At 36.7% G+C, this 20,869-nt stretch overlaps 1 protein-coding gene across 2 annotated transcripts; it reads left to right on the top strand.

The window, feature by feature from the left end:
- The first annotated feature begins 1,011 nt into the window (after window positions 1-1,011).
- tm6sf2b (transmembrane 6 superfamily member 2b) lies at window positions 1,012-20,394 on the top strand. Of its 2 annotated transcripts, none has more exons than XM_056256474.1 (10): window positions 1,012-1,144; window positions 6,820-6,923; window positions 10,531-10,628; window positions 10,713-10,816; window positions 11,639-11,721; window positions 11,801-11,925; window positions 12,018-12,119; window positions 12,200-12,292; window positions 14,589-14,708; window positions 19,914-20,394. In XM_056256474.1, exons 1-10 carry the CDS (start codon window positions 1,059-1,061, stop codon window positions 20,121-20,123), a joined length of 1,125 nt encoding a protein of 374 aa, XP_056112449.1. In that variant the 5' UTR covers window positions 1,012-1,058; the 3' UTR covers window positions 20,124-20,394. The 2 variants fall into 2 exon arrangements, with proteins under 2 accessions (XP_056112449.1, XP_056112450.1); XM_056256475.1 differs by lacking the exon at window positions 19,914-20,394 and adding an exon at window positions 14,807-14,954.
- The last annotated feature ends 475 nt before the right edge of the window (window positions 20,395-20,869 follow it).

The following is a 20,869-nucleotide window of genomic DNA, read 5'->3' as shown; positions in this document are numbered from 1 at the left end:
TGACTTATCTCCTCATCTTGTTTTGCAAAGGTCATTCTAGTAGATAGTATAGTATATTGCAGTACTGAATTGCATACACTCACCAACCACTATATTAGGTGCACCTTGCTAGTACTGGGTTGGACCCCTTTTTACTAAGAGGCCCAAAGTGTGCCAAGAAAATATCATTAAACCACCAGCAGCAGCCTGGAGGTTGATACAAGACAAGGTGGATCCATGCTTTCATGTTGTGAAAATCCCAGTAGATCAGCAGTTTCTGAAATACTCAGACCAGCCCATCTAGCACTAACAATCATGCTACATTCAAAGTCACTTAAATCCCCTTTCTTCCCCATTCTGATGCGCAGTTTAAACTTCAGCAGATCGCCTTGACCATGTCTACATGCCTAAATGCATTGAGTTGCTGCCATGTGATGTTAACAAGCGGTTAACAGTGGCCGGTGAGTACAAGGCCATATTGTACTACATTTATGTCAACTCCACAAATTCTTCTTTTAAAAATAATTATAGGTCCCATAATTATTTAGTATCTCCAAAAAATGCTTTTATCTATCAAATAATTTTAGAAATCTCCTTATAGTTCACAAGTAGGCCTACATCCTTTAGCTTACAGAACGACAAAAGCCTCTTTGGCTGCCACAGCTTTGGCAGAGCTTTCCTTTTTTGGCACACAAGCATTTGACAAATTAGACCAAAAGTAAACACGATTATGTAAATGTATGACAAAATCAAATTACTTTTCCAAAAGCGCCTTTGTTTGGCTCGATTATTCCCCTACAATTCCCACACAGGGCCATTGTAAATTGGGTTATGCACATTTTCTGGAGAGGGTGTCCTTGGTAAGTAGATGTTTATTTTAGACTAACACAAGAGACCTGCAGAATATTTATTGACTTGCAAAGTCCCCGAAGACTTTCAAGTGTAGATTCTGATGTAACAGACATAGAATTGAATGCTAATATTTTTAACATGTCTGACTCTAACAACTTGTCGATCCTCAGCTGTGGACCCTTGGACTGAATAACTATAACTGAATAACTGATTTCAAAGCAGACGTCATGGCACAGGAGATATGCGTTTTTCTCTTTTCCCTGACGGCTCTTGGTGTCCTTTACACTATGAACAATGTTCCAGCATTTCAAGAGTGAGTATTGTAATATGGTTAACAGAATCATATAATACATTCTTATAAAAGGCTGTGTGTGAAAAGCACATTGCGAATAATTTTAATAACAACTTTGGTCACATTAAATGCATTTCACCAAATGCCATATTTTATTGCAGTCTGTAGGCTACATCATATTTAGATCTTTTACTAGAGAACATAGATTATAGCCTACTATAAGAATAATTTGTAGACTGGTGACAGAATTTATTTAGCATGCTCGTTGAAAATTATTACTCAAATGTGTCTTTTTCTCTTTATTTCTTCCACTTGAGGGCAGTGAAAGGATATGTAGTAACTGATTTGTTCTAGACTCAAGCAACTGACTTTAATTATATAAAAAACAATAGCTTTATTATAATAATAATAGTTTTTATTGTATCAATTATATCCTGACAGAAAAAGAATATTAAATTCACAACATTACACCCATTTAAATGATCTAAGAGTTTCAAAAGCAGCACATGCCAAGGGCAAACAAAGACATTTGTGTGCACATCTCTCTCCAGGCTGGTCTTAACACATCACAAAAAGAAGCCTATTTAAATGTTAAACTAAAGCCTAAGATTGTATTACAATTCGCCATATTTTCATTTGGAGTTTCTGCTATTCTTATAGGATACTGAAGGTCACCAATTACTGATTCCGATAAGCAGAATCATTCTTTTGAGTCAGCTGAACTGATTCGCAGTTGAACGGTTAAGGCTAATCAAATTATCCAATGATCAAAAACAACTGTAAATATCATGGAAATGCACTGGTATTTCACTGTATGTCATTTCTATACCGTTCATTTACAATGATAAACAACAACCACAGTCTAGAGGCTGTATTGACTCTCATATGTGGACAATTAGGCGTGTTATGTCTGAATAGCTCCTATAAGTGTCTCAGTAAAGGCTGGACAGGCGACTATCACATGCTCTCCCATCTCATTTGGTGGTCTGGGTGTTGGAATAATTACAGTTCTCGCTGCCAAACCACTCTCTGCTGCTCACTTGCTGAAGACAGGAAAGAGAATGGTCGAATACGTTAGGCTAATTGGGGACAAGACAGTGTGCAAAATTAATTAGAAGTTAATTTTTTAAAGAATGCAAAGGTGGTGTCCTTCAAGATATAATTCTTGATTAAATGTTTAATACTTTTTTATTAATACTACAATGATCATATATAGTAAAAATAATAGAAATAGTCTAAATTCTAATAATATAATTAAAGGGACTTTGGCTTTATCCATGCTCTCGCGTCACGTGTCCAGATTCTCACGCAATGAAAAAAACATCGCGGAACAAAGAGGACACGGACAATACGCTGACAGACAAGACAGCAGGGACGGATTAAGGCGATGATGTGCCCTGGGCACGGATGTCTCAAAGGCCCCCTTCACCAATTTTTTGGACAACAGTGGGCAGGCAAGCCAGGCATTTTTAGGGGACCCCCGAGGGCTGGTCATTTAAACAATCAGAAATGTTAATAATAACAGACGCAGCAACATCTCTGCATCCCCCAGTGTGGGGCCTCTCGCTCGTTACGCTCGTTATGCTTTTACCTTTTTCAAACTGGTGCAGCGCTTACTCGCGGTAGGTAGAAAATGCATGATTTGATTTGTTAAACATGAAAAGGACTTATCCGTCTGGCATGGCAGCTCGCTCTAACTTTAACCTAGATAAATGCATATCCAAGTGCGTGTGCGGAGTGTGCAGCGCGCACTGCATGGCAGGCGTCGGCGCGAACACTTGCATTTTCCAATCAACAGTGGAAACAACTTGAAATAGGCCTACTCAATCTTTTCTGGTCATAGGCCTATACAGAAAAGAATAATGCATCAGTCGCAAGTAGCTACTTTTATTTTTGTAAACTCACAATAACAAGAAACCGTTGTGCTTTTGTAAAATAAAATAAAACAAACAGGGCGCGCTTTCATGGTCTCCGTGGCGTGAACCGGAGCGCGTCTCAAAAATGAACTGAAACACAGTGTATAGCCTCACATACATGATGAATATTTCTATATAAAGCTTGAAATGTCCACTTTTAAAGGAAAAAATTCGAATCGAAAGCAAATACCGGCTGATTAGGCTGATATGATATGAAAGGTGCATTTCTCTCTAAAGGCGCATCCACTTTACAGCAGAGATATAGATATGTTTGCAGCCGACACTGATTTAAAAAAAAAATTATTAAACAATAAAAATGCCTAGTTTTTTCCAGACATATATTATCATTAGCCTGCTTTTGCCGGTGCTTTGCGGCAATATTTATGCATGCGCTTGCTTGAGCGCGGAATAGGCTATACGCCTCCACTCAGTATTTAAGCAGAAATTAATATTAACGTGAGATTAGTCGACTAATTGCTCAAAGGAATGACTACTAGTCGTCGACTAGAAAATCTTTAGTCAACGGCAATTCTAATCAATGCATTTATGCCAGTTGACATTTATTTAATTAGTAGCCTAATTCTAGTATCCAGGTCTTTACGTTAAATTAGTTGAGTTAACAATTAGTTAATGAACTAAAATAATAAAACAAAGATTAAATTAAGATGCTATATAGCATTGCTTGTTCCACCACAAAAGACACTTTTTAAGGTGACAATCCGTTACACATTTGAAGATTTACTGTATCTTGAAGATTGTTGTATTGTATTATATCTTCTGTTATAAAGATGAAGATTGACATTTCGTTAAAAAAAAAAATAAGCCCATAGGATACTATTGTAAAACATAAACAACTTAGCCTATGGTCTGTCTTGGTTGTGGTTTTAAACTCATTTTTGTTTTGGTTTTTAAGTAACCGTCTTCTACGCGTGACTTTTATATTACGCAATGCTTTTCACTCGCCTCTAGATGTCCTTCTCAACAGCGCAGCAATACATTCAAATTATTTATTTCATTTATTTACTAGTTAATACTTTGCAACTGCAAAAAAAAAAAAATCACATTATTTCTCAATATTTAACACAATTTTACTGAAAATAAAAATAAAATAAAAAGAATAATTTGAAAAGAATAGACACAGTACATTTTACAGGGCCCCCTGCTGGCCCAGTGCCCTGGGCAAGTGCCCAGTAGGCCCGTGCGTTAATCCGTGCCTGCAAGACAGCAGGGTACTTTCTAAATGATACAAAGTCTCAGCCTTCACATTTTGTAAGTATTATTACCTAATTCAAACAATAAAAATACCGTTTTTGGCGCTCTTAATGTGGCGTGACAATTCACTGTGTAGCGCAGTTCAAGCTGAATGCAAGTGCGCGTGAATCGATAATCTCTACTAACGTTACTTACAGTACAAGATATCCTAAACATGAATTAACATAAGAGGGTATGTTGAAAGAACCAGTACAACTTACTGAAATGTATCATATATTGTGTAATCACTCATTCAGTGTTGATAAAACAACTTGTAAACAATGTGTCATGGAACTTTAACTTACCTTTAAAATAACTGTCATGACAACTCTCAGAGAGATTGGCATGGCAATGGAACATTTACAACAATATTTGTCAACTTAGAGATATTTTAAATAGTTACATTTAACATGTAGGTGTAACATTTAATATTTAGATTAACTATTTAAATTATCTCTAAGTTGACAAATATTGTTGTAAATGTGCTAAAAGGTGACCGTAAAAAATTCATACCAGTTTTTTAAACATTGTTTGAAGCTAAATGTGACAAAATGTTGCTGTTATTTTCAGCGTGAGCCGCTTTACAAATGGCTCCCCATAGTTGCTACACATGTAACATACATAGCATGGATTAACCCCAGTCAGTGGTGGAATGTAACGAAGTACAAATACTTCGTTACTTTACTTAAGTAAATTTTCACGTATCTGTACTTTACTTAAGTAGAATCAATAGTGCATACTTTTTACTTTTACTTCGTTACATTTTGCAGCAATTATTATACTTTCTACTCCACTACATTTCTACAACGTTCTGTTACATTTTCGTTACATTTTCTGATCAGTTTTTCCCTGCCAAAACGTCTTCCTGGCCGTCCGTTCATCGCACGTTTCTGTCTCACCAGTGAAGTTTGGTTGCAATATCAACCCGGTCACACTAAATGCGTCTCTATAGCACGCAGTGTGTTTCTCGTGCAATTTATCCGTGAAAATTAGTTTTTACATGCATAGGAAACGCATTGGTAGGTTTAGTAGTGATGTGGGGTGCGTGTGTATTATACATTTGGTTAGAATTAGTATGGCAAGCCATGAGGTTCAGAATTACGCCATAAATGAATCGCGTTTACAGCCAAACATTTTAACATAATATGTGTGTATATATATATATATATACCGTATATAGTAAGGGTATATAGTAAGCTTGATGTGTATATTGCCTATTGCAAGCTTGTTCAGAAATGGTAAAAAAAACTTAAAATATAACTGCTTTTCCATCATATTGAACATCATTATATGAGCATTAGGTTGAATGAGTTAGAATTAACTGTTTTATTAATCATTAGAATATAGACATTAAGAGAATAAATTGTTATGCAAGTACTTTTACTTTTAATACTTAAAGTACATTTAAAATCAGGTACTTTTTACTTTTTACTTAAGTAGGGTTGTCATTGTGGTACTTCTACTTTTACTAAAGTAAATATGTCTCTGGTTATTTGTACTTTTACTTAAGTACTGAGATTCAGTACTTCCTCCACCACTGACCCCAGTATCAGATCTATACAGGTGGAGCTGGGGAAGGTGCACTGAGTGTTTCTGAAAGCATGCTGCAAACTGCTACCAGCAACACTACCGGTATTTGAACGTTGAGCCGCAGCTCATTGGCCACTGATGCAACAGCGACCAATCAGCTGTGTTATGTAGATAATGACATGATCGCTACCAAATTAGTTAAAGATATAGTTCACTCAAAAATGAAAATTCTTTCATCATTTACTCACCCAAACCTGTATGAGTTTCTTTCTTCTGCTGAACACAAAAGATGATATTTTGAAGAATATGGGTAACCAAACAGTTTTGGGCTTTCATAGTGTGGAGAATAATAATAATATGGAAGTCAATGGTGCCCTACAATTGTTTGGTTACAAATATTCATTCTTTAATTCTTGGAACAAATTGAAGGTGACAGTAATGGTGTAAATGGTGTAATCACCAAAGTAAATGGTGACAAAATTTTCACTTGTGGGTGCTTATTCCCCCTGGACATATAAGCATGTGCCATCTAGAGTTTCATGCCAGAAATAGGTAATATTATAAGACCTTTAATAGGTAATATTATAATTAACTTATAATAATTTATGTATCAACTGACCGGGTGTGTCCCTTTGTACAACATTAGATTTTTTTTCCAATTTGGCAGCCGTGGCTTTACCGATGTTCTCTCTCTCGCCTTGCTTCTTTTTGATCCCGTCGCCTTTTGTCTCTTAATTTTCCTCTGTCTTGCTATCTTTTCCCTCTGTATTCCTTTTAAAACACTTGTCTGTGTACGCCAATTTTACAGATGAGAAATCGCTAGCATTTCGCCCCCTGAGAACTCATGTAAACTACTTCTTTAAGTTAATTGTCACGCTCTCAGCTTCCTCTGTCCATATATGACCGCGTTTACATTTTATTTGACTATTTACAGAGACTGTCAGTCACAGAAATTTTGATTTCATGTTAACTCGTGTTCGTAATGTTTTGTATTTGCAGGCCAGTGGTTATTCTGGAAATCGGGGTGGCTGTTCTTGTGGCAGTGTTCTTCATGGTCTACCTTGCTACTCGCTACAATCCTCCTAAAGATCCTTTGTTCTATGGTATGAGCTCTGATTTGATCTGTTGACTCTTGAAATATGCCAAATATACTCATTCCATATTTTATTCTGACCCTAAAACAATAAATAAATGATGTTTGTTTATTTGATGATAAAAAAATACGATCATGTCACCTTCCTGTTTCTGTGGTAACAAGGTCACATACATCCGGATGCATTACTTGTTTTGTTACTATATTGAATGCGAAAGCAATTTAAACTCCGTAGTAAATTTAGCCACGAATAACGTTTTTTAAAAAGGAGACACCTGAGGTAAATATCACATTTAAAAAAAAAAAAAAAAATTACCCGTCCACTCAAACTATTTGTCAAACTAAGAATGAAAATATTATTTAATTGTAAACACAATACATAAAATACTTGGCAGGATTCCCCAAAAATGTTTAAAGTCTCATATATATGTCCACGGCAGTTTGCTGTGGGCAAATTAAATGTGAAAAGTGTTTTAAGAGAGTTTCAATGGCAAAAAAACCCAAATTAATAAACACAAACTCTTTTGTGCTTTGCCAATTTCCCCCACACGGACACAATAGAAAAATGTCAGATTTTGCAATGTAATGCACAAAAGATAGCGGTGTTATCATGGATTAGTGACTGAGAGGTGACAATGTCTTCTGGCACATGTCATTCCACCCCTGTCGTGATGAAAGAGAAGATAATTCCACTATCGCACCTGTAATGCAAGTAAACTAAACCAAGACCCCTATGGATTTAAAGGGCTTGGGGAGAAAAAGGAAAGCGAGAAAGACGGAGAGGGACTCAATATCAGACGGTGAATCTGTGCTCGGCAGACGGCAATGCAACACTTCTCTTTGAGCAGTCATATCTACGAAGCTGTCAGTCAGATACTCGTGAATGCTTGAAGAATGGCAGTGGACAATATCTAGTCGGGCAATCCAACCATGAAATTGGATACGAGAAAAGTATTTGTGTTACAATAACACACCTGTCTTTACATTTACACCCTCAGTTTTCTTCACAATAAAGCAACAAATTCCATATTTCTGAGAGCTTCGCTCGGAAAAGAAGATTATTAAAGGAATAGTTAATGCAAACATGAATAAGCTCTGTTATTTAACCACATTTTGAGCATTTTGTCTTTCTCTTATTTTATGAAAAAGAGCAATATGAACATTCCACTAGCTTCTATTGTGTTGAACATTCTCTGAACTTTCTGGGAAGGTTCTTTCAAACAAATGGTCTACCAGTAACATTAATAAAATGTTTGTTCAAAATGATCTCTTATAATGTTCTCAAAACAAAAACTTTATTTATACATCATTCATGGAACATATTTTCGTCTGACTTTTTTTAAATAGCTGCGTTCACTCCATGCCGTAATTACCGTAAATAAAGCTCTGTATGCTTTCGAATCGGTCTCGCCGTATTTTGATGTCACACACCGATTGGTTTGCACAGCATCGCTTCAACACACCTTAAATCTGCAGTGGTGAGGTGGTACAGCCGCCACGTGGTACCAGTGCTGGGTAGATTACTTAAAAATGTTTAGTCCGTTACTGATTCCAAATTACATGACAAAAATTGTAGTTAGTAACGTAATCCATTACATTACAAATTTTAAGTAATATAATCTGACTACTTTTATACTTTTAGATTACTTTTGACCTAACTCAATTATCACATTGATTTGAATAGGATAATCTTGTACCATATTGATATAAAAATACAAAGAGAAAGAAATATATTAAATTTTTTGTTATCAATAACATGAAGTGCATTAAATATTACATTACGTCAGAGTTTCCCAGACTGGGGTTCATGATGGAACTGCAGGGGTTCGTGAGGTTAATGAAAAGCTAATAGTTAAAAAAAATCATAAAAATGTTAAATTAAAATAACCAAAAATCAATAAATTATGAATAATTTGCTGCCATTGAATGAATAATATCTAATCATGTAATCAATAAAAAAATAACTAGTCTGATTACGAGTATTTTTAAATGCAATATAATCTAATTACAAGTATTAATTTTTGGAATCTGATTATGTAATCCAGGGTACTTGTAATCAGTTGGTAGCTCTCAGAAAATGATGAGTTTACACGTTGTAATTACAAGTTCTACAAGCACATGAAGGCTTTTTACAGTTCAGAATCGTTACGGTAATTATGACATGCACCTAGAGCTACTACTTGCTTCAGAACGTTCAGAGAACTTTAAAAAGTAACTTTCCCATATATGTTTGCAAAATTGGAAAATGGAATGTTCCCTTAACATTCATGCAACCAAGACGATTTTAAAACAACCAAGACGATTTTAAAACATTTAAAAAAACTGGACGTTTCGAACATTCAGGGAATATTCAGAAATAACGTTTTCATAACTTAATGGGGACGTAAGCAAAACATTCATAAGGCACGTTCACATCAAGAACGATAACTATAGTGATAATTAGCATTCACACCAAAGGACAATATCATTCTGTTTATAATAAACATGTGCTGCAGTTTTGTCATCTGTCGAGCTCTTTAAAGCAGGATAGATTCTGATTGGCTGTCATTGTTTTTATTGTTCAGTGCCGTTATCGTTATAACTGTGGTGTGGATTGTGCTTTAGAATATAATTTTGTTCGCCGGGATACGGATTTGGAACAACATGAGGTTGAAGTAAATGATGACAGAATTTTCATGTCTAGATGAAATATTCCTTTAAATCCAGTGTCTGAGATTTCAGTGGTGACATTTACAGTCATTATTTTTGCCTCCATGCTTGGATTTTCTTTCTTCATGTCCCTTGCCACTCATTATTTGTCACCCAGATGCTTAGGAAATGCCACATGGGGTATTCTCTGTCTCCGCAAAGTGCCCTTTTGGCACAGCTGCACTTTAAACCTGAAAAAAAAACCCAACAAATGACTCCAAAAATAAATTTCTTGTTCACACCTCGACTAGTAGATAACATTATCCTCTTCCACCTTTGCCAGAAATCAATAGTCAGTAAGAGTGAAATCCTTTTAATAAAGAGTGCAAGAATAAAGGTAGGCTAGTTAACTCTTGATAGGGCAGTTGAGCGCTGCAACATCTTATTAGTAGGTTTTTCCCCCCAAGGCACATCACAGAAGGCTTAGAGTTAAGGACGAAAACATTTCAATTCAGCGATTCGAAAGTGCCAATGAAGCCCAGCTCATAATCCCACTGGAGGAGATGCATTTTTTCTTGTAAAAGCCTGCCATTCAAATGTAACAAAAGTGATTGAAAATGATCTTCGTTATAGCTAAGAGCAGTTTGTTACTTTCTGAGAAAGAAAAGGTTCTATTATTACTTTTAAAATAACTAGAAGGGGGGGAACCATAGACGGGGGAACGCTGAATGTCACGATTGACCAATCAGAATAGAGTATTCCAGAGGGCCATCTGCAATTGATCAATCAGAATAGAGTATTCCAGAGAGCCGTAGTATTGACGGGTGGCCAAAGTTAAAAATTTCGTTGAAGACGGTAGACAAGTTCTACTTCCAGCTCTACACGTAGACTAAAATGTTGCAAGCAACCTAAAACCAATACATTTCAATACTTAACAAAAGAACAGACGAGTATTTGTGTATAAGTTACATAATGACTTTTTTGTTCAGTTTTTGCAGAGTTTTCCTTCACGTGTGTCATTGACCTCACGAGCGCTCTAGAATACGATGGCTTTGCCTCAGGATTCATGGAGTTCTACCAGAAAACGGTAAGTTGTGAGTAGAAAGTCGAGTTGATATCGATTACCCGGTCTAAACCTACCTGTCTGACAATGGTTTTGCTGGTTCTCCAGGGGGAGCCGTATCTTGGTACACCCTATGCTATCATGATGTGCTATTGGGATGGTGTAGTGCACTTCATCATCTACCTGATACTGGTACACCGCATGTCAAACAGGTTTGAAATTTAGTTCTTTAGAAATAAGGTGGTGACACTATCTGGCAAGAACAACCATGCCATGAAAGTACATGCAGTGATGTTTAAAGGAAGGTTGATATGTAAGCAATATTGGTACGCGATGGCTAGTGGTTTTTCGTAAATAAGTCACGTGACTTATTCACGATACAGCACTAGCCTCGACTCGAGTACCTTATTGCTTTTATAAAACGGTTACCACATAATACAAATTTTAAAGCCAAAAATATGTATTAGTGCGACTTTCATGAAGTGAAATCACTTAAAGCCTTCCTTCCGCTGGAAAAAATAGTCCCTGACCATAAAAAGAAGCAGAAGTTACATAATTTCGCCTTTAGATGGCGTGAGTCAGTCAGTAGAGAAGAGAAGAGTTTTATATTGAAAGGAGAAACTTGTTGTGAACACAGAGAAGCATGACGCAAACTGACAAATGACTAGCGTGTCAGGGCACGGAAAACCCCTTAACTGTTAAAAGGACAATGCATCGCAGCGGACATTCAAACGGATTTTTTATTACAAATATAGGACTGACCTGAAGGAAAATGCTAAATCTACTGTAAATGCAGGTACACTCGCTTACTCGATCTCTCACAATACTACTCTATAAGCTTCAATGAACATATCAATGAGAAGAACAAACATGCTAACGTTGCTAGCGTTGTTGTGTATGGAGTGATACATACTAGAACCGTAGGGTGAAGTGGTCATGTTTTATCGTAAATAAAACACAGCTATTATTGACCAATCAAAATCAAGGACTGGAACTGTTTTATAAACCTAAATTAATGTGTCCTATTGTCACAGGCAACAATATCGCACTTTGGGCCTTCTTTGGGCTGGATCACTGTGCGGCAACATGATTGTGTTTGTACCTGGAATCGTAGTTGGTGAGTCAAAATAAATAAAAGATCAAATATTCCTGCTAAGCATTATATAAGATGCTTCTCAAGTACATTTTATATGCAGGTAAATATGGCTCAGAGATCCGCCCTGCCTTCTGGCTCAACATGCCTTTTCTGTTGGTGCCCATATGGGGAGCAGTGTCCCTGTTCTCCAGGCCAAGGGATATGCCTCTTGTGGGTGCATCCAAGGTGAAGAACCAGACACCGCTGACCTTGGTCAATAGTTAATATTTTCCTCACAGAATCCGTAACATTTGAACAATGGTGCTTGTATCTGTCAGGCTGAACGTGAGCAGAAAAAAGCCTTAATATGGCGCCCCCTGGACCTGCTCTTTGTGGTTTATCTAGTGGCTGCCATGGGATTCACTGTCTTTAGAGGACTGGTAAGTTAGTGGTAATCATACGCTTTTGGTATGTTCTATAATTCAGTCAAAATCTGAAACTCCTATCTTTATCCATACAGGCAGTTCTTGATTGCCCACTGGAAATCCTCAACAGATATGTCACAGAATATGAACCTTATCTGAAGGATCCCGTGGGCTTCCCCAAAGTTATGGTGAGCACATATTCACATATTCTGAAAGAAATCACATTCAGGCAGATATGCTTATGGCAACCCTCAAGCATACTTTGCTTCGTAATACACTTGGCTTTATAGCATTAATCTCCTCCAAATGACTGTACGGTACCTTCTAGAAAGGTATTACTCATCATTAGCACTCAATAAGGTGGGTGGCTTATTGTCAACTTAGGTAGTCCAAGAATATCCCTCCTGTCTCAACCGACCACATAGGTATCGTGGATATGTTTTTGTTTAGATTGGGGTTTTAGCTCGGTCAATAGGTTATCAAAAGTCCTTGTTCTAGCTGGAGCCGGGGCACAATGGTGGCCCATCGATCAGGCAGGAGATGTGCTGTGAGAACTTGATAAGCTAATCCCACCCATGAGTCCTGGCTGAGCCCCTCCATCAACTCAAACAAGGAGACGTGTCGGAGAGAGTGTGACATGCGTGGTAATGTGTTTGATAAGGAACGAAGGGACACCAACACGCATGTTTGTTCAGGGGACAGAGACCTGCTTCGATCGCATAATACCTTTGCTCTCAGGGATGGAAGAGTGTTGGTGAGAATATTTATATATATCGGGCATGGCAAACTCCTCTTACTGTTATTTCCACTCAAATTGATCCAACTCATAAAGGAAGACAATTGTGTAAAGGAATAAAGTGCTTACTTTATTATATAAAATAATAATATATATTATTTGTTTAATATATTATTATAATTAATAATAATAAAAACTATATTTATAATATATATGTATATATATATATAATTACTAGAAATATTCCCTTTTTATTATTTTAACCCTCTGGTGCTCTTCACGTGGCGGTCAAAAATTACAGTTTTTTTTATTTAAATGAAATGAACATACTATTTTTTAGTTAATGTTTTTTATTTAATATTTTGTATTTTTAGGGGATTTTATGGTACTAAATTATATTTATGCTGTAGTTATAATCCATTTATCTTTTTTTTTAAAGATGACATTTGGCAAATTATTGCTGAAAGATACCCCCCCCCCCCCCCCCCAATTTTACGTTTATTGTTTTGAAAAATGCAAATTGAAAAAAGTAAAAAAAAAATTTTTTATATGAAATATATATTTTCAAAAACACGTTTTACTATAAAACTGCAAGAAAATCGGAGCCATTAATCTAAACAAGTTATGTTCCAAATTTGAGCTTGATATCTCAAAGAACGAGTTTCAATAAGATTTTGTTCAGGTATTAAAAATTCCCACTAATTCGTCTCCCAATCATTTCTAATGCGGTCATTTTTGACCATGAGGACCACAAGTCTGACTAATTCTTTTCAGGACCATTTTAAATCATGTCCATGATTTTTTTTTGTGTGTGTTCACATTGTCCCAAAATCTTTACCAAGGTCCGATGAAGTATTCTAAAAAAAAAGAAAGTATTTTTAAATTACGAAGAGCAACAGAGGGTTAAAATTTACTTTTTATTTTATTAATTATTATTCATGTTGCCTTAATAACTTCTTACTTTATATTTATTTTAAGGTATAGATAAATAATTTATTTTAATTACATATATTTATTTTTATTAGCTTACATTAAAAATATAAATATAAAGTAAGCACTACAAATAAAACTATAACTAATGTACATATTTTATATTTATTTTCTTAATATAATGTATTATAAATTAATATTCAAACTATAAATATAGAAATTTAATATAATCAAGCAATTTGTTGTTTATTTATATACAGAAAATAAAGTGCTTATTTTATATTTAAAATATATTTTATATTTATGTTTATAACTTTTTTAATATAACTTAAATGCATAAAAAATTAATTCATAACTTTATATTATATTTATATATTTGTTATAAATACTTATTAAAATAAAACAAGCATGTTTGAGAAAACATTTTTGGTCCAAGTCCCTATTTAAAATCAAGCAATAAAAATAAATTCTCTGAAGGTATATCTAGATTCCATGACTTTCACAGCTTGTTGTAACTCCACTGAAAGTCACCACGTGCTATGCAACACAAACAGGCTTTGTTTGGGGTCTAATCGTGGGTAATGCTTCCTTGTTTGTGTTTTTAAGCCTCAATAAGTAGGAATGATGGTGTGAACTCAATGCAGTCGGGCTGATCTGTATTCAGCGGGAGTGCATTGCTGCGGCAGCGCTGGTGCCCTTGGGAATTGAGCTGGACCGCATTAATTTGCGATCAAAGCACTGGCGTGTAGAGGCAAGGCATGTAGTGTTGACACTCTGACTGAAATAATACTTGTTGCATGATGTCTTTTCTGCTCCAGATGTTGCTGCTCCTATTCCATGCGCTCCCGATGCTAGGTTCATTTGCATATGGGCTGTGCACACCTGGCTGCACTTGGATGCTCGATTGGACGGTATATTTAGCAGGTGCCATTTTACAGGTAAGACTTGGAAAACATCTGCAAGAAATTGTAGAAACTTCCTCCATAGTTTCTGGCTGAATCTAGAGATTTTCATCTACTGTATGCTGATGTTATAGAAGGGGACCATCAAACAGAACCACGATCAAAGGCCTGGTCTGAACAAGCTCATCCAGCTCCGCTTTAACTCCCAGTATGAGGTCTGAGCAGTCAGCATTCCTAATCAAAGACCTCCAGTAGAACAGGACTCTAGGAGTCTCACTGTAGATCTCCAGCTCTACATACTAATGAACGCCTCCTCAGAGCTGAGAGGATGTCATTGCCGTCTATTCATCTACCCATAGGCAGAAGCTTCTAAAAATACATGGCAAGGTCCTGGATGAGTTCCTATCATTAAACTTGACAAAAGTGCAATATAAAACTAGATTCTAGCATTTTAAAAGTGGTGTTTGGCTGTTCAGAACATTGCAGCCACAATGCTAGGATGTGCTGGTTTTGTTGCTATACAGTTGCTAAGGTGTTCACAAAAAACTTCTTAAAAAGTTTTTTTGCTTAAAATAAATTCTAAGTTTGTAAGAATGTTCCTAGTTAATATTTTCTTAAATATAATTTTTTTTCTTTTAAGACAAGTTGGTGGCTATCCTATAACTTTAAAAGTTTTTTTTTTTTTACAATGGTTTGTAATAAAATCCTTTTCAGGAACTCAAATTTTTCTTAAGAACAATCTTGAGAAAAAATATAAGAATATTTTTAAGAAATGCTTTTTGGAATACTTTTAATAAAATAGCAGTTAAGAAACATTCCATTCATAAGATTGCGTTGTGAATCCAACCCCTGGGGTGTGTTTCCCAAAAGCATCAATAGCCAACTATTGTCACAGATTTCCTCACTACCAGCATAGTTAAATGATTCAGCATTTCCTGAAACCATAGTTCCATCGAAAATTCGCAAACAGCTTTGCAAAATTTACGTGGTTGGAACTACAGCTCTTGACCCGTGGTTAGAAAAATAGATTATTGTTAGTATGACGTGGACTTCAATAGTTTGTGCATATATATACACACACGCTTTCCACTTTATTCGGTTCACCTTGCTAGTATAGGGTTGGACCACTTTTACCTTCAGTACTGCCTTAATTTTTCATGGCATAGATTCAACAAGGTGCTGGAAACATTCCTCAGAGTATTTGGTCCATATTGGCATGATAGCATCACACGGCTGCGCATCCATGATGCAAATCTCCCGTTCCACTACATCCCAAGAATGCTTTGTTTTGAGATGTGGTGACTGTGGAGGCCATTTGAGTGTTATCCTATTGATGTAGCCATCAGAAGATGATATCCTACTGGAAGTAGCCATCAGAAGATACACTGATACACTGACTGTGGTCAGAATGGGATGGAGATTGTCTGTAACAATACTCAAAGTGTGCCAAGAAAGTATCATTACACCACCAGCAGCAGCCTGAATCGTTGATAAAAGACAGGATGGATTCATGCTTTCATGTTGTTTACACCAAATACCATTACACCTGACCCTACCATCTGAATGTTGCAGCAGAAATTGAGACTCGTCAGACCAGGCAACCTTTTTCCAAACGTCTATTGTCCAATTATGGAGAATTGTTGCCTCAGTTTTCTGTTCTTATCTGTCAGGAGTGACACTAGTGTGGTCTTCTGCGACCTGTTGTGTGTTCAGAGATGCTCTTCTGCAGACCTCGGTTGTAACAAGTGGTTATTTGAGTTACTGTTGTCTATATCAGCTCGAACCAGTCTGGCCATTCTCCTCTGACCTCTGACATCAACAAGGCATTTTCACACACAGAACTGCCGCTCACTGGATATTTTCTCTATTTCGGGCCATTCTCTGTAAACCCTAGAGATGGTTATGTTGACCATGTCTACATGCCTAAATCAGGGTGTCCGCGGGTCCTTAAAAAGTCTTAAATTAGATTTGAAAAATGTATGGCCTTAAAAAGTCTTATTTTTTACTTATGAAAGGTCTTAAATTTTTGATGGCAATTTGAGTTAGACATATCTAAATGTTTTCCAAATTAAAACTATCTAATTAGCGTACTTTTTTATTTATTATTCGTTCTTTGTGGATTTGCTCGTTCACGTGACATTTCGCGTCACATTCGCGCCAGCATTATGTCTGTCTCCTGCACGCGAAACAGCAGGAGAGGAGAAGAAAGCTGGTTAATTTCAGTTCAATTGTAAGTTCATTCTTTATGTGCGTAGTAGTGTGCGATGTGTATTGTCTATTATGATATTGTAATCATTGTTTTACTTTAACGTTAACTATGTACGAGGGCGCACTGCGAGCTGACATCGCATTTGTCTCTCATGCTTGCTTTCACTGCGTGATGTGTCAGTGCAGTTATAGGTATGTTCCCTAATAGACGTATAAAGTTTTTGTATTTTATATATCATATGTTGTTATCATACAATATTACATCAGCAAGAGGGCTGTTTTCCCGTGCACAATAGCAAATATATTTATTTTATATAACAGTTAAATTAACATCGTTACATTTTATAAACAATATTGTCAATATTGTTTGTTTTCCCTTTATTTCGCTGACGAGAATTTCAAAATAGCAGAGTCTCAATGCAAAAGACAGCGATGATTTCTTGACTGAAATCCGCCTTTTGAACGAATCATTTTAACGATTCAATGAACAATCACTTGCAGTTCCTGAATGAATCAGCCGTTTGAACAAATCGGTTGAATGAATGACTCCCTGAGACAGTGACTTGCCGCCACCTACTGGCGGTTTTAGTTTCACATTTAAAGTACCCTGTGAAGCCAAAACGTCTCGATCGCCCCCCGGTGACCGGTCCTAGTATAGGTCATAAGCCCCGCCTCCCCATGTTATTCAACGGGACGTGAGACCAACTAAATAATTAAATTACACTTCACATATCTTTTTTCTAAAGATAGTTTCTGTTACTGTAGTGTCTATCACGTTGATGTAATTTCAAGTGTTTGTTTTTAAAATAAGTTAGTTTTTAGTTAGTTATTTGATGCTATAAAAACGGTGCTGTGACATCATGATTGACAGCTGTGATTGACAGCTTCTCTGTGGGAAGTAGTCACTGAAGTTATTTTCATAATGTTGACTATGTGGTTAGTAGTTGTATTTACCTTATTTTAACGAGGTACTGCAATCGGCAGACATCATTGGAGAGGAAGGGAGCAGACAAGGCCACTTAAGAAAAAAGCACGGGGCGTGTGCTTACGATTGATTCAGCGAGAGTGGGGGCGGGGCCAGCTTTACTTCCTGCTCACGACTGCGCATGACTGGTCCCGAAAACGCTACTGCGCAGACTCAAGTTCCAATATGTCAGCGCCATATCGGGACACTGGCGGCTTCAGTTCTCACCATAGACAGTAAAAGAAATGGACAGAGCGACCCCGTTGATTTCAACGGAGAAGACTGAAGCCCGATTATTGCACTTCCTGTCTGATGTCTGAGCGACTGCGCAGGCTCAAACTGACCTTGACGACAGTCTGACAGTTGTAAATCTTCTAGTAGCTGTGCCAAGACAAATCTGAATCACCTTATTCCTCAAAAACGTTGTTGAAATATTTTGTCCCATTGCTTTTATGGACTCTCTATTTATGGGCTCCTACCTTGACTTTGTGCCTCCATGTCCCCCCGATTGCCTCATAGACAGTTAAAGATTGCCTGCGAGCTTCTCCTCCTGTCTATACGGTAATGTCTCTATTGTGCGACAGAAAGTCCCGTGGTTATGACGCAATCTTTAGCCTATTTTTAAAAAAACTGCTTCTACGGGGCCATAACGTAAGATACAAGGTAATGGAGCCTTTTATACATTGTCGTGTTTCTTTAGAAATAAATCATGGACAAATGGAGTCTTTAAACGCCTCAGATGTAAAGTTATTTGCTGTCAAAGTGACGCCAAAATGAATGGGAGTCAATAGGATGCTAACAGCAGGTGATGGTCTGCTACAATGGCGGCTCCCGCGAGGCTTCAACTTCCGGCTGATGGATTACCCCCTTGGTCCTCTCTAATGGAAAAGAGCGAAGGGGCGTCGTCCATCTTTTTTTACAGTCTATGGTTACAATTAGAAATCAGTTCATATTTAAATATTGAATTAAGAATTGAAAGAATTGAATATATCATAGCTTTATTTATGCAATTGTAAATGGAGTATAAATATATTAATGCCAGTTCTGATGCTGTTTCTGTGTCTCCTCTGCACTGCAAAGATGGATTTTGATTTAATGATTTAATTTAACTGGTAACAGTGGTATTGTGTTATTATTCTAATATAATTTAATTTGAATGTTAGAATTTGACATAAAAGGTGATGCATACCTCTAAGTAAAAAAAAAAAAAAAAATCCATATATGGGTGAAAATGCCCCTGGAACTCAATTTAAGGTTGCAAATATTGCCCTTTAATAAAAACTGTTAATTTCTTTCACTGCTGTGAACTGACCACTGCATAGAATATGAAAAATATGAATATCTTTGTGAGTCAGCTGTCAACAACAGGCCTAAACCAGCCATGGTACCAGTACACAAACACAATCAGTAAAATATCATCTAATTATCATCAACAAAACTTTGAAAATATTGAGACATATTTTTGTCAATATTGCGCACCCCTAATGTAAGGTATTAATTTTGATTTCTTCAGGTCTTAAAAAGGTCTTAAAAAGCCTTAAATTTGACTTTAAAAAGTATGCAGATACCCTGTAAATGCTTTGAGTTGCTGCCATGTGATTGGCTGATTAGATATTTGTTAACGAGCAGTTGAACAGGTTTACTTAATAAAGTGGCCGGTGAGTGTGTATAGTACATTTCATTCTGTATATTTTAGCATGCACATGTGCATAAATGTGTAAAGGAACCCTAGAGTATGATGTAAAATGAGATCCGCAATGAATCGAACATCAAATAAAGCAAAATGAAGCAAAGAAAAATAGTGAAGTAGTGGAAGTGCAACCATGTTACTATGGTTTTGGCAAACAGTTGAGTAGTTAGCTAATTTCTCCCAAAGATGCATAATACTTCGGTGGTTTGGCAACGAGAAATGCACCACTGGGTCAAAGAGGCCAAGTTTCTTTAATATACAAGCTCAGGTCCATCCTTCAATTTAGTGGATTTTTCCACCTATTTTCTCATCAACCACGTGAGAATAGTCTTATCCCTAACCCACAAAAAATAACATCTTGTGCTTCTGTTCACCGCAGTGCCAGTGGTCTCATATCGGCGCGTCTCTGCACCCACGCACTGCAGAAATGTACAGGATTCCCAGCACGGCCCTGGTGCCAGTCCTCCTCCTCAACCTGCTGTATGCAGTCGGTCCTCTTCTGCTCGCCCTGCGCTGCAAACGCGAGCCGGACTACTTCCTTTCCATCGCACCTGTGGGCCAAACTAACAGTGAGAAGAAATCAAGTTAAACCCACTGAGAAAACATCAACTTTAAAGGGATAGTTCACACAAATATTGAAGTTCTGTCATCATTTACTCACATAGGTGAACTATTCCTTTAAAAAACATACATGTCAAAACAGATTATTCTCTTCTCTGTTATAAAAATCTGATGCGTTTCTTTATTCCAGTGCTTTTTCCTAGTTCTAGCTTTCTGTTCCACTTCCACACAAATATCGTAACTTCTTTCTTGAATAATTGGCTGGTCTCATAGGTAATAAACAATTATCCTATAAACCATCCTTCATCTGGATACGTTGTATGTACATGATTACGTCAGCAGGGTTGAGTTCTACAACTACTAACCTTAAAAGCAACCCTTGCTCAGCAGCTTTTTCATGCTGATAAGGAGCAATGCACAACATTTCTGCTTGCACACACAAACAGCACTGTGTGTGAGATCCAATCAGTTCCAGTAGAATTAGAAAAGAAGTCTGTCAAGCTACACAAGAGAGACTAACCTAGCCGATCATTTCAATGTTCTTAATGTAATCTATAACATACAGTATTCCAGTATATATTGGGGAGACTCCAGTGAATATTTCTAAAGTTTGGGTCATTTTTGAAAGTCAATTTCTGTGTAGACATATACATTAAACTCTTGGCTATAAAAATGAATAAACACTTTTACTATTGCCCAGGAAAACAAGATACAGTTCATTGAACATATAAAACTATAGCAAGTCATATTGTCACACTGGAACCTGCCACAGTT

This window comes from Rhinichthys klamathensis, unplaced genomic scaffold, assembly GCF_029890125.1.
Source record: "Rhinichthys klamathensis goyatoka isolate OS25496 unplaced genomic scaffold, OSU_Roscu_1.1 h1tg000127l_1, whole genome shotgun sequence".
Classification (NCBI taxonomy): domain Eukaryota; kingdom Metazoa; phylum Chordata; class Actinopteri; order Cypriniformes; family Leuciscidae; genus Rhinichthys; species Rhinichthys klamathensis.
Note: the sequence above shows the minus strand (reverse complement) of the source record. Positions and strands in the feature narration are given on the sequence as shown.

Excerpts from the sequence above, each read along its gene's own strand:
- tm6sf2b (XM_056256474.1), top strand. The coding sequence starts at position 1,059 with ATGGCACAGGAGATATGCGTTTTTCTCTTTTCCCTGACGGCTCTTGGT. Across the intron at positions 11,926-12,017 it reads CTCTTGTGGGTGCATCCAAG|GCTGAACGTGAGCAGAAAAA; the intron begins GTGAAGAACCAG and ends TGTATCTGTCAG. Across the intron at positions 14,709-19,913 it reads TAGCAGGTGCCATTTTACAG|TGCCAGTGGTCTCATATCGG; the intron begins GTAAGACTTGGA and ends TGTTCACCGCAG.